At 47.0% G+C, this 19,324-nt stretch overlaps 1 protein-coding gene across 2 annotated transcripts in view; it reads right to left on the bottom strand.

Annotated features, from left to right (window-relative positions):
* Window positions 1-684: 684 nt before the first annotated feature.
* Snx30 (sorting nexin family member 30) overlaps window positions 685-19,324 on the bottom strand; it is a 103,324-nt gene continuing 84,684 nt past the window's right edge. For both annotated transcript variants that reach the window (XM_046451592.2, XM_058581631.1), the window contains exons 8-9: window positions 9,925-10,077; window positions 685-6,642 (exon numbers count right to left, since the gene is read on the bottom strand). In XM_046451592.2, the coding sequence (XP_046307548.1) occupies window positions 6,583-6,642; window positions 9,925-10,077 (213 nt within the window). In that variant the 3' untranslated portion in view covers window positions 685-6,582. The remainder of the gene's footprint in view (window positions 6,643-9,924; window positions 10,078-19,324) is intronic.

Raw genomic sequence — 19,324 nt, 5'->3', positions numbered from 1 at the left:
ACATTTCTAACTCTTATTAAAAGGTAACTAAGCAGAAACAGCTCAAAGCAAAACATGAACTGAAAGTAAAAATGCTTGCTTATGCATAAGCCAAGATACATTCTTCTTATCTAATTGTAGCTACGTATTATTTTGTTTCTTTGAATAATGATTTCTCCTCACCATCCATTCATCTCCTGAGACCCCCTGTCGGAGCTGAACTCCGACAAACAAGCACTCTGGCCTTTGAGCAAGACACTCTAACACTGATAAGCCACAGGCATTTCTTCTTTACCTACAAACTCTTCAAAAACTTCCTAGCAAGCAAAATGTCAGGAAGTGACTAGCCCTGGCCAAGAATATAATGTGCTTTGCCATGGGATGGTGCAGGAAGAGATCTCTCCTGTAATGCCTGGGCTGGCTAGTCAGCTACCTGTCAATCACCATGGTCACTATACTAGGTAATTTCTTCATCTCCCCAAATTAGCATCAATTTGTAAGATGTAGGAGAGGGTAAACTGAGTTTGGATCGATAAAGAACTAGAGAACAAAAATAGTTCAATTACATAGCTATATTTTTCCTGTTGCTCTGTATATTTGATTCTTATAGGCAAATTATTTTCTGTTCAGAAAATAAGAAAACAAAAGAGGTGGCAATCATATTGTCCAGTCCTACAATGGTACAAAAGAGAACAGGAGTCAAGGTAAAGAAAGCATCTTTTATAGATTTATTGGTCCATTACTTTAAGTTAATTGAGGTAAAGAAACTTTGTTTGAATTTACAAGCTAATAGTTTATCAAGCAATACAAATTCTTTATTTACCTCAAAATGTAAAATACTAATTCCATAGTAAACAACAACAAACAGATTTTTTAATACACAGATAACATGAAAAAAAAGTGGGCAAAAAACTTCGTGCCAGCATCAGAAATTCAACAAAAACAACTCTCCTCCCCCATTCCATAATCTCTGAGTGACAAGAAAAAAAGGTGACATTCTTTCTAACATTTGGTAGCTTAATGAAATAAAGACTTCTGGTCTGTAAATAAACTGCTTTCTCATCTACACACACTCTTCTTGAGCACTTTTTATATTCACAGCTTTTGTTTTGGCTTAATGGCAGCATGAAGAGAAGACGACACATTTACACAGAGGACTTCATCAACACCTCAGAAAGAGTTTTCTTTTTCTCTTAAAGTCTTAAACATAAAGAATAATTTCTAAAATTAAAAAAAACACAGTCCATAATTTGGAAATGTCCTAAGTAAAATTTTAATCTCTTCTTAACAGTTAAAATACAAGTTAGAAAGTTTGCTGGCAGTTGATTTCGCGGGAGTATATCAGGGGTAGGTCACCTCTCAATGCATCCCAACCCACAGAGATGGGATAGGCGCACAGGCTCAGGGGTGTCCGGTGGACAGTGCTGACCATTAAGAGATGCTGGTTTGTTCCCGACGAAGGCCCAGGCGACATGATACGGATTCACATTCTGGTCTGCAATCTGTTTCTCCCCCTCCCCACTTCTACACAGAGGAATACGTGATTCTATTTCCTCCTCCTAGTACCATTTCTGAAAGACAGATTGATCTACGACCGTGAACAAGCCTGTCCAATAAGAATGTGGACAGGTAGGTGTTGGTTGCTCTGGCCCAGCCTAGAAAGAGCCCAGAATCATTTGGTGGTGGTGGTGGTGGGGGGAACAGCCCTCCTGGGAGAGGCACATACACAACACTCTTCATCTCTGGTTTAATAACAAAAGCTTTGCTGAAGTGGACTCAATTATGTGAGTCAACAGAATACGTTTTTGGCATTTCAACCTGTGGAGATTTTCCATCCAAAACATGCCCCTCTGAGATCCTCACAGTACCTTCAAAAGCTGTTCTGCAGAATCAGGGTAAGCCTTCAATACTATCATAATCTATAGAGTTCTCTGGATCTGTGATTTGTCAATGCTGATACTGTAACCTCTATAATTAAAAGCATGCCAAAAGGCACTGAACTAATATTTCACACTTTAAAACGACAAGAGGTGGTGTGGTTCCTGGGCTTCCTTGCATTATTAAAAACATCATTTGGCAATAGCTACGCTTACTTCTCTCCTCCCCAAAGGCCACCTCATTCTGACCCTCACTTTCTGGCTTTTTTCTTTAAGAGGACTGAGGACTGACTATGTTAGATCTCTAGTATTTAAGCTGAATGGCTGACTATATATCTAAAACTTTCTATCAAGAATCTTAAAAACACTAGTGGAAGAATAAGGCATATTAGGTCTTGAAAAATTCTCAGAAGTAGAGTTAGGCTTTTAACAGTCTTGTGGCATTATTTTTAAATTCTGGATTTGTTGATTTTTCAAGTTCTAAATACACAGAATGTTTATATGAAACAAATATCTTATTGGTTTATTAAAAGTTATTGTTTTTCATAGCACTTATTCACAGATTAGCAGGACAAACTACCTGGATAACATTTTTCTGCCACATAGTTAAGGGTTGGACAGTCATGCCCAGGACACACTTCAAACTCAAATGATTAAGAGAGCAGTCCACTCCCTTAGAACACAGCCCCACTCCAACTTTTTTTTTCCTTTAATGCAGACAGCTCCTGCACACTCCGATATGTGCAAGTTGGGGATACTTAAAACAAAAACCTACAGAGTAGGGTGGTGAAAAATTTGATTCCTAGATTATTAAAACAAGGAAGAGGAGAGCAATTCCAATACACCCCGATCTGTCTGTAAGTCTGGCCTAGGAGAGGACGTTTTCCTCAAATGTACTAGTAAATGCCACCTGTTATCTGGATTGAAAAGACACCTCAGCGATGATAGGGCATGTCCAATCTGCTGTCATCTTGAGGGCTTTTGAAAGGGAGAAGGCAAACCCAAATTCCAATATCCTCCCATAAACGAGGATGGCCAGAGCGATGTCACCCCAGCCAGATAATTAACTTACTCAGTTGCTACAAGCCCTTAAAGTAGGTGTCTGGGAAGGTGAGGTCCCAGTAAATGGGCCCTGCCCTGACCACAGGCAGCTGAGCTTCTGGGAGGAATCACCCTGTAGGGTCTCTAGCAACGGCAACTAGCCAGTTCCAGCCCACCCCAAGACCCAAACAGCTGAGGCCCACACAGCCTGGAGGTTGTTCTTGACTGTGTTCTCCCTCCCCAATCACCAGCTCCGGATCCAGGGGAGAGACAGTCTCATCAAAACAGAGCTTCAACACTATCAATGGCAGGACTGAGCCACACACACTCCAGGTGTCCCTTGGGCTCCCTTCCTGAGAGGGAAATCTCCCTTGCAACTGCCAGGGGCCATCATGCCCACCTCTGAGTTGGAACTTCCTGTTGGTCCCTCAATAAAGGCGACCATTCTGTTCCCCTTGGGAAGGGGCAACCCAGAGAACACCTCCGATCAAGATTTCAGAGCACACTCTGGGGGTGCTGAAATTTGGCATGAAAACAGACATCTTACATTCACCACGATCCCCAGAGCAGGGCTGTTTGTTATTTCAACTAGAGAGAGGTGTCTGGTGAAACACCAAACCCATCATCTCCCTGATCACACTAAAAGTTTGCCAGCCATCATTGGTAAAGCCTTATCGAAGGATGAAACCCAACCCAAACCGGGCTGGGTCGTGTGTTCCCTCCTCATTTCAGAGCAGTGGTTCCTTGCTCTGAGCAGAGGCTCAGAATCTTCTTATGGACCCCCACACTGACAAGTAAAGGCAATGTCCACAGCTGTCAACACCACAACTGCTTTCTGCTTGACATCATTTGCATCTCTAAAATCTGCTCTGGCTTCTAGGAATTCTCTCTTCTGCCTTCATCCCGGGACTTTTAACCTGGGTGAAGGAAACTCTTCTCTTTTCAGGACCTGGACAGTTGTGTGGGGCAACTTTTCATTGTTCCTCAACACATGTCTGTCCATCTGCCCCAGGTAAAGGGTACCCTTAAGCAAAAATCTCATGGATGATAAATATGAGAGGAGTCGGTGATCGCAGCACTGCAGCTCTGTGAATTCAAGGAGGATGGGGGTACTGGGGCCTCTCTGAGGCAGTCTTTGGCACAGAAGTCTCCCAGTTCTGCTTCTCATAGTGAATCTCCATTTTGCTCGATCAAGACAAACAGACCAGTGCTTGGGACTGCTGAGCTTCAGGGGAAAGAGGGAGCCATGGAGTTGGGAGGGCTGGAGAGCCTCCTTCGCTCCCTTTTCCCGCCCTCTTCCTTCTGGGCAGAGTTCCTCACCTTGTCAGATGCCAGTCTGAAGTCAGGGACAAACGTGCCCTCCTGGGAAGGTCCATTTCTCCAAGCAAGTCTAACATACAGGGTTTTCCTGACTCTGCTACCAATGGCATGCCTGGAGGAAGGGGGTTGCAATGCTGCAGCTCTTCCTGGTGTCTCAAAGCACAGAGCACCACATGGGGCCCAGACAAAGCGCAAGAAAAAGTCCCAAGGAGCCCGAACCCCGCAGAGCCAGACCTCTGCCTTCCACAGAGACAGACTGTGGATCCCCCTCCCATGTCTCCCAGCAAGGAGACCGATGCGTGTTTTTTGAGGGATGGCCTTCCTTCCCAAGTAACCGTTATACAGGAATGACTCTGGAATTTGGCAACTAGCAGGTTCTCGGATTCTGGTTTCCCTGTAGCTCTTTCCATGGTTCTTTCCAAACATCTGTTACCTTCGACATTTTTAAAGCACACATTCTGCGAAGCAAAGCTTCACATGTTCCAAAAATGAATATTCACTGCTGGGTCAGGCTGGTGTCTTCTGCCAAGTATCAATAGAGGGCTGTCAACGATTAGATGCACACCCCAATTCTACCAGCGCACCCTCAGGCTGGACCAGGACATCCACACCCACACCAACTCAATGGTTCAAGAGGTAGAATGAAATGCTGAGTCACCGGAGATGGGGGTAGAGGGACTGTTCTTGCCCTTCCGCTTCCGTGAATCATTTCTATTTGTACCAAACTGAAAATTCACATCAAAAGGTTTTAGAATGGCACAGATGGAGCTTAGCAGTACAGGCAAGTACCGATGGATGTAAAAATTATCATTTCAAATTTGACTTTGTCAAACATGGAACAGCCAAACACCCCTCTGCTATTTGATTGCTGCTCCAACAGTATGCCAGCTGTGGCTGACCCCAAGTCAACTCTGATGTCAGAGTGGAATAAAGTGACTTCAACATGCAGCACATTGACCAGCATTTGCAGGTTAACTTGCATACGAAGCAGAGTCCCGACTGCTTCATTTAAAACAACGAACTACTGTCTGTCTGAGGCTTAAATTTATAGGTTTATAAGCATAAGCCACAAGTGAAAGAACAATCATATAACACATGTAGCTTCTTTTCAGGAAGAGGGGAAAAGGTGAGTTTGAAGAGAGATCCTTTTTGACTGTTGGTTTTGTGGTGATTTGAAAAGTAAACCTGGTAACAGTTTGAAACAAAGACTAAACACAACCAGCTGTACCCAGGAATTCGGCTGCAAATTGAGACTTCAGTTTAGCTAGAAGCAGAGAGCGCGATGTCACGCCTGTCACCTTTGAGGCGCCTGCTGGTACTGACTTTGCTTCCTGACTAGGAAATCCTAAGGGTTAAAGCACTTTATGTAGAACATTCACACTGAGTTTACCAACTTCAACTGTATCATGACAATACAACATACTTGCGCCCCCTCACCACAAGATTGCCCAAACGTCCAGTGGACACGGTAGGAAACATTAAGCTCAGCATTTTTGGTGAGGTAAAGGCAAACTGCACAAAGCAGACATCACCGGTGGGGCTCGCATATGCCCACCGATCTCAACAACGGGGGAACTACTCTGACTGCAAACGAGAGGTCTAATCCTGACTGCTGACAATTACAGGCCAAAGAAAAACATTGAAGGCCTTCACAGAGAAAAATGCACCTTTCTTCATTTTACATGAAAGTTTCTAGTCTATTGCCTTCTGGTATCAGAAGCAAGATCAGGCAGCATCCCCCAGTTTACCAAGGCATCGCATAAGGACAAGGCTTGCTCACTCAAGCATGGATGCATGTGGACACAGACTTTAAAACACGTGTCACTCGTCACAAACAGGCAGCAGGCCACACTCACAGATACAGGCCACCGTAAATTAAGGACTTTCTGTGGAGGTGCCAACACCTCCTTCTAGGCAGAGGCAAGTCAACACCCACAGAGGTCAACTGCAGAGCCGCCGGACTCACAGCAAGCCAGAGGCCTCTTCTTAGTGCCTCCTCCATGACCTTGAAAAGCAAGATCTGTGTCCCCTCCTGCAACAAGCAACTCGGCTATCTCAAAAGAGGAAGCTGTCACGAGAGTCACAGCCTGAGAGTCACAGCCTCAGGCGTGACTCGGTTTCAAGTCTTCGTAGTGACATGGAGGTATGCTTCTTTTGCTGAGAGATGATGACAGCCATACAGACTCCACCAATGAATAAATACAAATCAAAAACAACTGTGGGTTGAAGGGGGCGAGAGAAATACACAAACAAGAGGTGCTTCTGCGTTGTTTCCCCAATGCCACCTCTCCAGCACTGCAGGGACATTCCAGTACAGGGTGTCATGTCCTGTGTAGGTAGAAGAGTCTCTGTTCCAAGGAGCAATCTACTTGGTCTCTTGTTTCTCCTGCAGCAGTGGAATAATTGACTCCCACGCCATGAGGCACTGAAACGACAACATTCACAGAGGATCAGCGACAACATTCACAGAGGATCAGCAACGGGTTTCAGATTTCAGGGTCAGCTTCTTAATTCTGCTCTCATCAACCCTTTCATTGTCAATCCTGCTGGGTCACCTTTGTCTAATGACACCTGTGTGTATTATCCATAACTACTGTCAACAGGGGAGGTGACAGGTGTTTGTTTGGAATGTGTCATCCCCATCTCTAAGGAAGACAGCAGTGTCCCCAGCAAGGCTTACATGCATTCAACATGGTGCCTGAAGCTCAGACCCAGTGAGTGGAAATGGAGTCACTGGAAGAAAACCTTCCCCTTGAAAAAGCAAAACGGAGACCAGGCAGGAAGCCCTTGATGAGGCCTAGGCTCTCCGTATGGATGGCGACAGTGTTCCAGGTATGTGGGGCTTGCACAAGCACAGAATTACAACTGGAACGGACCAGTCACCTGAGGCAGAGTGGGTGGACATCTACTCTTCTCCACCAAACTCAGATTTGCTTGTTGGGGCCACTCTTGGATCTTCCAAAAGAGGCATGGGAGGAGGAGACCCAACGATGCAGTTATATTCTGTCCAGACACTGCTACACGTTTACACTCCTTATCACAACACCTCTGTGAGGTAGAATTATCATCTTTTACATGCACACCTGCTTTGCAGGTGAGGAAAATGAATCTTGTGTTAAAGCACTGGCCCAAGACACACTGCTTTTAAGCGACAGTGCTCATGACTCACAATTCTAACACGAAAGTAAACGGATGCCCTTTCCACTCATCCATCTCTTCATCCCAGATCCTCAGACAGGCCAAGAACTTGGGAGAGTCTGGCTCTGGCCTCTGAGTGCAGCTGCTTAACAGAAATAATTCTCCCTTTCAGCAGTCTCCTGCATGAAGGGAAGGACGGCCCCACAGCTCTGGGCCTTTCTTAGAAGCAGCCCAGGGTAACCTCTGTGCCAGGTCATCTGGGGAGGAGCTCTGGGGAGATGGGAGGAGGAGGAGACACATCAGGTCAAGCTGGAAATAGGAGTGGTGAAACTGGTCCTGGACGCCTTCCTTGGTGACTCTGAGGTTAGAGAAGCCAGACTTAGAAGCCTGGCCCAAGGAAAGTGGAGAGCCTCAAGGAGCTTGCTCCCCGCCAGGGACTCCGAGCGTGGTCCGTGGCAATCTGGGTTCTACTCTTCCAAGTCCACCACCTTAGATCTGAAAGAGTCTTTCTACATCAGCTGTGAGGAACTGAGGCCAGAGCAACTTTCTTCTTTCCAGTCTCCGAGTGTGCCACGCTCTTTCCTACCGCAGGAACCTTGCATATGTCGCTCCCTCTGTCTGGAATACCCATGCTCCAGGTCTCTGTCTCTGAGGCTCAGGACAAATGTTACTTCCAGATTGACCTCACCTGCCCATTCCATCTGCCCCCCTCCTTCCCTCATCTGAATTATGACCCCTAGTATTTCCTCTCGGTTTCCTGTTCTCTTCCTTTGGCACACACAGCTCACTCTTAGTAGTGGGATTCTTTCACTAATACTTAATCCTCCAACAGACTGAGAATGCCTTAAGGATAAGGGTCTGGCTATTTACTTATTAATTTTGTAGATACGGTATCTTTCACATAGCAAATACATAAAAAGCACTGGTCAAATATATGTGAAAACCCCAAACCACACCTCAAGATAGCGACCCTGTTAGTAGTGGTGTAATGGGAAGACCCCAACATGAGACCCGAGTTTTTGCGCCCTAGGGCTGTGGGGTTGCTGGAATTCAGCTTCAGAAGAGTGAAGGAGACAAAAGGATCTAGTTAGAGTAGTGGGACAGCCATTGAACAGTCACATTTACTAAGGAAGTAATGTTTACTAAATGCCTACCATGTGCTGGGCATGCTCAGGTGCTTTGTTTCAAGTATCTTCACAATCATTCCATGGAGAAGGATCACTCCCATTCCACAGATTAAAAAAAAAAGAGAGAGAGGCACAAAAAGGCACCTTTCCAACAGCACGGTAAGCAGAGGAATGAGGCTTCAACTTCACACGGGGTGAACTTTCCACCTCTGGGCACCTCTGTGCTGTTCTTGAGGGAACCATCCCCAAGGCGGACAGTGATGGAACCACCTAGACTTCTGGATCCAACAGTTCTACAAACCTAGTGCATTCGCTCACAGGCTGTGTCAGCTCGGACAGAGCTTTTTAAACCTTGCTGGGCCTTGGTTTCTTGAGCTTTCAACTGAGAGTCCTAAAGCTCCCAGCAGTGACAGTGAGGCTTGAATTTAATGAGATGACACAAGCAACACTTCTGATCTAGCGCCAGCCCAGGACCGCAGCAGGGGCTCCATGAGAAAGGCCAAGAGGAAGGAAGTATGCTTCTCCTCCCTCTGTCAATCAGCCCTTCCCAAGAGCTGACCAGGGAGAGCCGCTCCATACCTGTTTCCTTAGCCTTCACCCAAGAGACCTGGAGACAATGCAGACACACAGCCTCCAGGCAGCAGCCAAACCATCAAAGCCTCAAAAAAGATGAATTCTTGTCACTTAGGTTGAGTTTGTTTCTAGGATTGTGGTGGAAGAGCCAGGTCAGTCCCTGTCCACAGCTGGGAGGCTGCTGTGTTTCCAAGTTTGATGTCGTGCCCACAGGTTACTTGTTGAACTATGATCATGCCAGTCTCTCTAATTTTAGGCTTTTAAGGAACATTAGGATTCTTTAGCAGAAATGATCTAGAGGTGGATACACTAGGGGTGAACTGTGACTGAGAAGAAGGGCTGTAGTTTGACAGGAACCACCATTTGTGGGGGCTGGGGACTTAACCTGAGCAAGGGGATCCATGAATAAAACTGTTCTTAATAGAACTGTTTCCCTTTGTAAATTTCCTTAGGTATTTAGAAGCAGTATTTTTAAGTCTATTTTTAAAAACAGGTAGTATTTTGATAATGGGCGTATCAGCTTCATCAGATGACCAAAGGGGTCTGTGGCACAATGACAACGAAGAGCCCTGTATGTGGAACCACAGGGCAGTGTGAAGTAATCCTGGGCCTCCACCGTCTGGCAGCAGCCGTGCACCGAAGGTCTGACTGACTTGGAGGCAGCCAGGGTCTAGGACCAGCCAGCACAGAAGACGAAGCTGCCGCTTCCACAGTGCGTGCTGCGAGGGGAGCCCAAGTGAGTGCCGGGGCTCTGCTTCCCAACTGGGCCCACAGCTGAGCAAGCAAACACAGGTCAGATGGAGAGAAGAAAGGAGGGACATGGGAGGAGCAGGGTCCCTGCCTCTGGTTTCTGGCGGGCCCACCTTTACCTTCTCATAATACTGGATGTTCTTGTCAGCCAACCCCATGAGCAGCTGCCGGAAGTCCTGCCTCTTGTTGTTCTGCCACCTCTCCATGTCGGCCTTCAGGTCGGCATTGAAGCACTCCATCCGATCCTGACATTTCTCCACGTCTGCAGGCACCTGGAAGCGGGAGGCACACACGGGGGCTTTGTGTGACAGGCTACTCCTGCCTGGGGGTCCTCTGCTCACAGACTGGTGGGAGGCCAAAGTGCTACATTAAAATGTCATCAACAGGCTCCCTCCCTTGGAGACATGGATCTGGGCTTCTGGGTCTGAAGAGGGTCTCTGGAAAGGGCTCTCCTAACCTAAATCTTCCAATCAACAGAGACTCGGGAAACCACCACTGACATGCAGGGAGAAGAAACACAGCAACTCAGAGTCAGATATGTTTGGTTCCTTTCAAGATTTACCCATCCAAACTGAACGAATGTGTGCAGACTTTGCACATACATAGCAGGTACTGGGTTTTGCCCTGCTTTTCTCCTGTGCCCCACATTGGAACTAGAAGAGAAATAGGTTTCCCCAGATCCCGTGAATTATTCCGTTTCTTACGATGTTTCATGTTGCCTTTCCTAATCAATCAGAGAATCAACTGCAATAAGACCACCCACCAGCTGCCTCAGCCGAACTCCTCCATTACACACACACACTGGAGACTTGCTCATGCTCCTCTAGATAGCAGATAATCACAAATGAAGTGACAGTGAGGTTAGGCCTAAGAAAATAGGAGGGAAACAATTTTTGTGTATCAAGAGAAAACAGAGCAGGCAGTTTCAAGATTTTCTTAATGAGGTCCAGAACACTTTCTCAAAAAAGAGAACTGTTGCTGGGGTTGTGGCTCAGTGGTTGAGCGCTTGCTTCCTATGTGTGAGGAACTGGGTTCCATCCTCAGCACCACATAAAAATAAATAAATAAATAAAGTTAAAAAGAAAAAAAGGAACTGTGGGGGAAGGGGGGCTGGGGTTGTGGCTCAGTGGTACAGCACTGGCCTAGCACTTGTGAGGCATTGGGCTCAATCCTCAGCACTACACACACAAAAAAATAAATATGTAAGTAAAATAAAGGTATTTTAAGAATGTGAAGTATTTTTTTAAAAAAAGGCGGGGTGGGGGGGGAACCATGGCACTTGACACAGGAGCCTAGATGCTGAGGTGAGAAGTTACGAGGACTTTCACTTTCACTTTGTTTTGGTGAGTTTCATCCACAGCAAGGGCCTTTTGGTCACAGCGGTTCCCAAAGCACAAGGACTGCTTCTCCTCACTCAAGTGCTCCACTAGGCCCTGTTGGTGGCCAGTGAGTCGACGTGCCCAAAGCTGGGTCAATGAGACTCTGTAGGTTTTGTGTGCTGAGGACAAGGCACCTGAATGTCTCCAAGCTGTGCCCAAGAGCCAATCTCGGCCAATAAGGAAGTGTAGCACCAAGCCTATGGGCAAAGAGCTGGTCAGAACGAGGCCTACACAGCAAGGCCAGGCCCAAGGGCACGGACTCCTTCTCTGTGCTTGGCTACCTGCCACGGCAAGGGGTTCCAAAGTGCTTGGTGAGAACTAAACTTGAGTGAGACAAGGGTGAGTTGGAGAAAAAGACACATCAAGACTTCCTGGCAACTTACGAGAAAGAAACTTCTAAAAGAAAAAGCAGACTTCTTCAAAGTAGCCTTCATGAGCCTCCATGCAGAAAATATCTGCTTGTCATTACGACAACACACTCCACATTGGCGCTGAGCAACACGAAGGTGCTTAGGTCTCACAGGCAGCTTCTGTCTCAAGTTGCCTGCAGTTATTTTGAGAAGAAAAAGGAACACGCCTAGATGCAGAGGTGAGAAGTTACGTGCACTTTCACTTCACAGGGAGGAGGAGGAGCAGCGAGGAGTCCAAACTGGGTGAAGGGTCAGGCCTCCTCGAGGAGGTGGCACTGAGATGACTTTGAAGATGAGAAAGCGGGACATGACAGTGAAGAGGGAGAAGTACATGCAAGTGAGAGGCAAGGAGGTACCTAGACCCCCAGGAGGAACAGCTCACAGACCTGGGGTCCACAAAGGCATATTCGGGAGAACTCTCTCCAGTTGGTGAGACGGGGGATGGGGGTTAGAGGATTTGGATCCTGGAACTTTCCCTGAAGGCCAGTTTTTCTGAGGCCCATTTAGCTCATGACCCCTTCTGGAGAAGAGAAAAGGCCTCCCACTTCCTCTCACTAGTCTGAAACTTCCAGAGTTTGAATAATACTCGTATCACTTACCAGATGTGTGACTTGGGCCTCTCTGTACCTCGGCTTCTTTTTCTGGATAAACATCTATCCACCTTATAAGACTGTTGTGAGGTTCAGTGACACAGTACTTGTAAAGCACCTGCTGCCTGGCATATACTAAGCTCTCAGCAAATATTAGTCCATATCTGTTGAGAGCCACAGCCAAAGGGGCCCCAGCAAACTTCCAGCTGCCAGCTGATGATTGGCTCACAGGGGCCCCAGCAAACTTCTAGCTGCCAAATGATTGGCTCCTCTGCGGTGATGCTCATTTGGCTGTTTCCCTGCCCTTTCAGACCACGGAGCTGCTCATTGGGGGACTTTTTTTGGCTCTGCCCATGCGACCCAGCCAATCAGCCTCAAGAGCAGGAGGAGTGGGGGAGGTTGAGAGGCTTGTGGGAAGCCGGTGGTGGCAGTTGGGCTCTGAAGGTTTTTCCTGAGGAGCTGTGTGGTTTGGCATGTGTGTTCTAAAAATAAAGTTCGTTTCTTTTGACAAGTGGCTCCTGAATTGTGCCCAGCCAGACTGCGGCACATATCAGTATAATATTATAAATTGCTATCCACAAAGGAATCTAACTTTACACAGCCCACTCAAGAATATTTTATTACTCCATGTATTCCAAAAAAAGGATTTTTTTCCCATTTTACAAATATGTTATATTACTAAATATGTTCTGTCAAACTTGATGCCACCCTTTGCCCATGCTACCCCACCCTGAGATTTCACCAGACCTGAAAGATGAGTCAGCACCTCACCATATGTTGGCATGAGGTTACACTGGACACCTGGAACCAGGCGGTAGCCGTAACACCAGAAGGGAGAGGATGGATTAAACCAAACTGGTGGAGACAACTGACAGATCTGGCAACCAACTGACCCTGAGAAATAAGATACAGGGAATCAGAAAGGAGCTTTAAGTTTCTAGTCTAGATGACTGGACCGACAACAATGTGACGAAGGGACTTAGGATGTAGGACAGGTCCACGATCCACAGCAAGGAGGGAGTTGTACCCATGGGAAGAGTGAGACTTCCCTCCACAAAGGGGGCTGAGACAGCTAAAAGACAAACTACCAAAGAACTCAATTAAGAAATGGATTAAAAAACTTGAATAGACATTTTTCCACAGAAGACAGCCAAATGGCCACAAGCACATGAAAAAAGGCTTCCAATCACCGATCATGAGTGAGGTAGATGCATTTCCAAATTACAATGAGATACCACCTCACATCCACAGGGAAGCACCTATCAAAATACAGAAAAACAATAATATGGGGACTTGGAACCCATGTGCCCTGTTAGCAGGAAGATAAAATGGTGCAGCCACAAAGGAAAACAGTATAGCGGTTCCTCCAACAATTAAAAATGGAATTTCTACATAATCCTGCTGGAATCTACTTCTGGGTATGTACTCAAAATAACCAAAACCCGGGTCTCAAAGAGATAGCTGGATACTCATGTCCACAGCAGCATTATTCAAAATTGTCAAAGGAGAAGCCACCCAAGTGCCCACCGATGCATCAACAGATAACAAAACACAGTATGGACATACAACGGGGTATTGCTGAACCTTAGAAAGGAAAGAAATTCTGACCCACGCTATGACATAGACGAAACTGGAGTTCAACGTGCTAAGTGAAATAAACAGTCGACAGAAGGGCAAATACTGCATGATTCCATTTACATGAGGTACTTAGTTAAAGTACTTAGAATAGAAAGAGAAAGTAGAACAGCGGTTGCCAGGGGGCTGAGGGAGGGGGAGTTGCCTAGTGGATGCAGAGTTTCAGTTCTGTGTGGAGAGCCATCCTCACGCGTGACTGGGTGACTCCCGGTTTGGGTCTGAGGCTTCTGGCTGTGTCGGAATTTTCCCGGCCCTCTCCTGATGAGAGAACCCGTCCGTGTGGGGGTGTGACTGACCACTGACCCCGGGGGCCCAATCACTGACCCTGACTTTGGAGTGCGGCACCCCCCTCAACCTTCATTGGATGGAATTCTCCCCTGAATTTCTTGTTCCCCAATAAAAGGCTACTCCCTGCGTGCTCGCTCGCTCTCTCTCCTGCTAGCCCTGAGTAATCCTTGCCGCCCTACGGGTGGTTCGAGGTTGGAGCCAGAGAGGGGAGCCGTCTCGGACCTGGTCATAGAAAAAGGTAACTGAGTCTGTGTGTTTTATTTCGATCTCTGCTAGCTAACTTTTATGCCAAGAACCTCATTAATGAAACCAGTGCACAGGTCGCTTGGTGGAGTTCTGCAAGGTGAAGAGTTTGAAAGATGGCTGTACAACAAGGTGAGTGTATGTAATGCTACTGACCGTGCACTTAAAACTGGTCAAGACGACAAATTTCGTGTTATGTATATAAGAACATTTAAAAAATATATATGAGAGGGAATAAAAGGTGGATGGGGAAGGCAGGGCCTAAGGGGAGATCCATGAAGAAGCCTGTAATTACAGAACTAATAAAGGACTCAGCAAAGATCCCTAAGAAAGGCAGGCACAGAAGTAGCAGGAGGTGAATCAAAAAGAACAGGCCAAAGAAGCCCAGGGATGGAGGGAGAGGGAAGTGGGTAAAAAGAAGAAAGTAAAGGGAACCCAGCGATCTGTCTGAAGGGACCAGCTTGTGAAGTTCCCCAGATTTATGAAGAAGAGGAACGCTGCAGCTGACACTCAGGCCTGTGTTCTTCTTGCTCTTCTTACTGGACGGCATGTGAGTGACAATACTTTACTGACTAGTCACATCCAGCGTTCCTCCTTATCTCAATGTTTTCATTTCTGTGACCGAGGGACGGTTAAGTCAGGCTCCTCATAGCTGAAAGATGTGGATATGGCAATGTTCAGTGCCTGTGGTGGGGCGGTGCCTACTACAGACCCCAGAAGAAAAGAGACATCACCACGTAAGACCTCAAAGACCCAAAACTTCTGAATCGAGGACAAAATGGCATTTTTCACATAGGTTCCCCTCTCTCTGTCACCAGAATCTACTTTACAGAATATGTAATGGCTGGGAGAGACTCCGGTGGGATGAGATTGTGTATTTGTGCGTTTGGGGAGCAGGATGGGGACCTATGTTGACTCAACAGTCATTTATAAAGGTATTCCTGAGCTCATCTCACATGTGGGGCCCAAGGGTATAAATCTCTTTTTTTCCTTGAAGCTAAGCTGGACATGTCAAATGGTCTGCTCCCATGACGACCATAGGTTAATAAAATGCCCCAAGACTAAACAGGGCGGACAAAATCCCAAGACCTGGGGGAGAGGTGTGCTCATGGCTTCCGTGGGACAAGTGCCAGGATCAAGGACAGCTCTGCTGACTCAGGATGGCTGTCTCCTAGGCCATAGGCTCTGAGATAGCAGATGGGGCCAAGATCCCTGATTGGCACCGTACAAAGAGTAGCCACATCGATCCCCACAGCCCTCAGGGAAGCCAGAGTGAACAGGCTAGCCACCTCCAGCTCCCAGCGACCTTGTCTGTTTATCCCAGTGTAACATACAAATATTTTCAGTTTCTATGTGAGCTGTGAAAAAAAAGTTGAGAAAACATAGACAGGGTAAAAAACAAACAAAAAACAAACAGGTGAGACCAGAGAGCAAGAGAAGTGCTAAGATGAGTCACAGCACATACAGTAAGAACCGAGAGCCGTGAACTCACCTGTACCAAGACTGGGAGACACTGGGAGACACTGGGAGACACTGGGGACACAGAGACCCAAGACCCAAGAGAAGGTCCACGGTCTCTCCCCAGTCCCTCCAGGGTTCATCTCCACTGACTTACAAAGCCAGAGCCCTCCCTTCCACATGCAAATACTTCTGGGGCCGGGACCCTGGTGAGGAAAGGATGCCAGCCAGACCATTTGTTAGCTCTGGCACACAAGCTACAGGATTCCCCAAGCCCTGGAGCCTCCTCTGTAAAGTGGAAACCCTCAGACAGAAGGCCGGAATTAAAGAGCACAAAGAAAGATGACTGAGTTCTGCCCTCCTGGGGCTGAGCCTGTCTGGCTTTCTAACACAGGCGGAGATGATAGCTGCTTTGGAGAGAACTGGCAACTGTCGGGTGTCTCTTTCCCCACTTGCCAGACACGTCTGGAGATGACAGGTAGCTAGCGTTGCTTAGTTCTCCAGTTTGCAGGCGCTGCATAGTAAGAAGTGTCCCCGCTGCAATTTAAAACTAGAGTTCTTGCTGTCTGCCACATCTTCCCCATCGCAGAATGTTCGCCCTCCTGGTGCTTTTCAGGGCTTATAAAGGTGCACAGCATTTTTCTCTTTTTTCTTTTCTCTTCTTTTTCTTTTTTCAGACAGGGTCTCACTATGTTACCCAGGGCTGACCTCAAACTCACCAGCTCAAATGATATACACGTCTCAGCCTCCCATGTAGATGGGAGGTGCACAGCTTTTAAGAGGGCTGGGTTGACCAGGTAAGCCCAGTTCCTACTTCTCTTCTTCTAAACCTGAGAAGCTCAGGACATTTTATTTTCTGCTTTCATTTGTCGCCACACAACACACTGGTTCACCTCCACATGCCACTCACTTCCACACATACTGCCCACCCACTCATCTCCACATGCCACGCCCACTCATCACACACCACACCCACTCATCTCACCTCCACACACCACGCCTACTCATCTCCACACGCCATGCTTACTGTTCACATTGCCATGCCCTCACCTCCCCTGATACATCTCACTTTCGTTCATCAGGCACTGTACCCAGTACAAGACCCAGGGGCCGGGACCCTGGTGAGGAGGGCCTAAGACAGCCCCTTCCTGCCTTGTGTTTGACCTTTTGAAGGTAATGGGAAACATTTTGCAAAGCATCCTCTCCTGGAATCCCTTCTTTGTTCTTTCCTGAACTAATGATACATGAACATGTTAGCATTGAGAAGGGTCAAAGGCAAAATAAAGTAAAACATAAACTTTCCCTCCAGTTCCCCTTGCTGACTACACTAAAGTTTGTATACCTCTACTTCAATTTCATACACAATTCCTGGACCCTCTTGTTTCTAGTAATAGCTCTGATGCCCTCCCAAACTTCTAAGGAGGGTCAAATTCTAAGATTTACATATGCCTATGGCCAGCCGCCTTCTAAATACCTATAATTTCTCAATCTCAAAATTAAAATGAGGAAAACTAAGTATACACCATCCATAGATCCATTTGCCTGAGACTAAAGCCACCTCAGTGTTTGCTGAGCTTTCTCAAAGCCTAAAAACAAAACAAAACTTTATGATTCTTCTGTTCCACACTGCACTGGAGGCCTCATCACCCCTCCCTTAGCCGCAGGGCCCCCAGCTTGGCATCTGGAGCTGTGGGCACACACCTCAACCTAAAATCCCATCCTAGGACTCCTCTGTCCTAAGACAACCACCCCAGTTTGAAACCCGAAACCCAGGTCAGAGACTCTTGAAGCCACTTCCTTCCTCTGGGTTAGAGAAAAGTGATCAGGTTTCAATACCATCCCACGGCCTCACAAAAATCAACGTTCCCTCATCTTTGGGGCAATGGTTTGAAGATTTCACTTCAAAATGAAGCAAGTCACCGATCCTCTTAGATCTTCTGTTAACACGCTTAGGCCCAGGGCCCCTCATTCCCTGCATCCCTGCCTCAGACCTATGAGCACTGTTGTGCCCACTGTCAGTTACCAACCAAACTAGCAGAGTCCTTGGGGCAGAATCAGCCCTCACCCACTTCCTGATACCCTGGCTTTTATCTCACCAATAGCAGCTCTGGTTTTGTGAGCTCAAACCCACACCAAGCAAAGCACAGCAAAACCTGAAGCTGTTTGTTTCTGAGATGTCTCTCTGCCTGCTGTGTGTGGGAGGGGCGGGAATGAGGAAATAATGTCTAAAACACTGTGATCTGAGAAAGCAAAAAAAATAATTTTTTAAACATACATGGCAACAATGTTCATCGGCATTCCCAGGGGAGACACCAAGAGCCATGTGCAGCAGAGGTTCATGTGCTGCTAGGACAAACACAACACTGGGCACTTTACACAATCACAGTGATCACATGTCTGAGACCAGTGAGGCTCACAGAGGCTAATGAGCGATGAGCAACCTGGGGGACAGAGCTTGGCTTTGAACCCAAGCCCCTGGGCTTCTAATCCCTTTCTACTGTGCCATGATAGACCTGGATAGGCTACATGAGCTGTCCTCTGCCCACCAAGGTGGCTGCCACCCCAGATCCAACAGGGGCCCAATTTTAGTGTGCTTTTAGATTATACTTATTGATAAACCACCATGATGGCCACATCTGCTAAGTAATGATAAAATTAACTCTGGCATGGTTCAACCTTCCACCAGGCAGAGGGAAGACACCCGGTGTAGGAAGAGAGGCAGGTGTGTGTGGAACCTGTTCGTTTCACTAGCTGGAAAAAATTCTCCCCCTCTTGTAAGAATTTGTGTGGCCAAGGAGATAAGCCACATGGGAAAGAAATCAACACTGGGAAGAGGAGTCTCCCACCCACACCAGCAAGAACAGGAGGCCAAGGGGACTGGGAGGTATGTGGGAGCCAAAGCCAGCTGTTCCCTCTGCCTGAGACTGTTCCAAGCTGGTGTGAGCTTCCCACAGACAGCAAGAAGGGCACAACTAGTCAGCCTATTATTCCTCACCCTCAGCTTCTGTCTTTGGAAAGGAATATGTCCAGGATAGGGCTGGACACACGGAACAAGTTCGGAGAAGGCTGGGCACATGCAAACACTGATGGAACTATTTAAGTGACAACTGTACACGCAGGATCCTCAGTTTCTATACCAGGCCAGTGGCAGGACTTGCTGGCTCTCCTTCCCTCCCTAGCCAGGAAAAGTGGCTTCCAGAGTTTTAAAAAAAAAAATTTGACAAATAGATTGTATGTATTAAAGGGTAGGATTTGATTTACGTACACCTTATGAGGTGACTACCATAATCATTAAGTAATATCCATCATCACCCATGCTGTACATGACATCCCCAGAACATGTGGTAGTTTTGCTTTGTTTGAAGTGGGGTCTCACTGTATTGCCCAGGCTGTCCTCCAACTCCTAGGCTCACATGATCCCCCCACCTCAGCCTCCTACAGACAGTCATCACCACGACCGCGGCACGAGTTCATTTTGCAACTGAAGGTTTTGATGTCTCCAGCCCCTGGCAACCA

The sequence above is a fragment of the Marmota monax genome, unplaced genomic scaffold (genome assembly GCF_021218885.2).
Source record: "Marmota monax isolate L192 unplaced genomic scaffold, Marmota_monax_Labrador192_F-V1.1 WCK01_AAM20220418_F8-fsc00020, whole genome shotgun sequence".
NCBI lineage: Eukaryota > Metazoa > Chordata > Mammalia > Rodentia > Sciuridae > Marmota > Marmota monax.
Note: the sequence above shows the minus strand (reverse complement) of the source record. Positions and strands in the feature narration are given on the sequence as shown.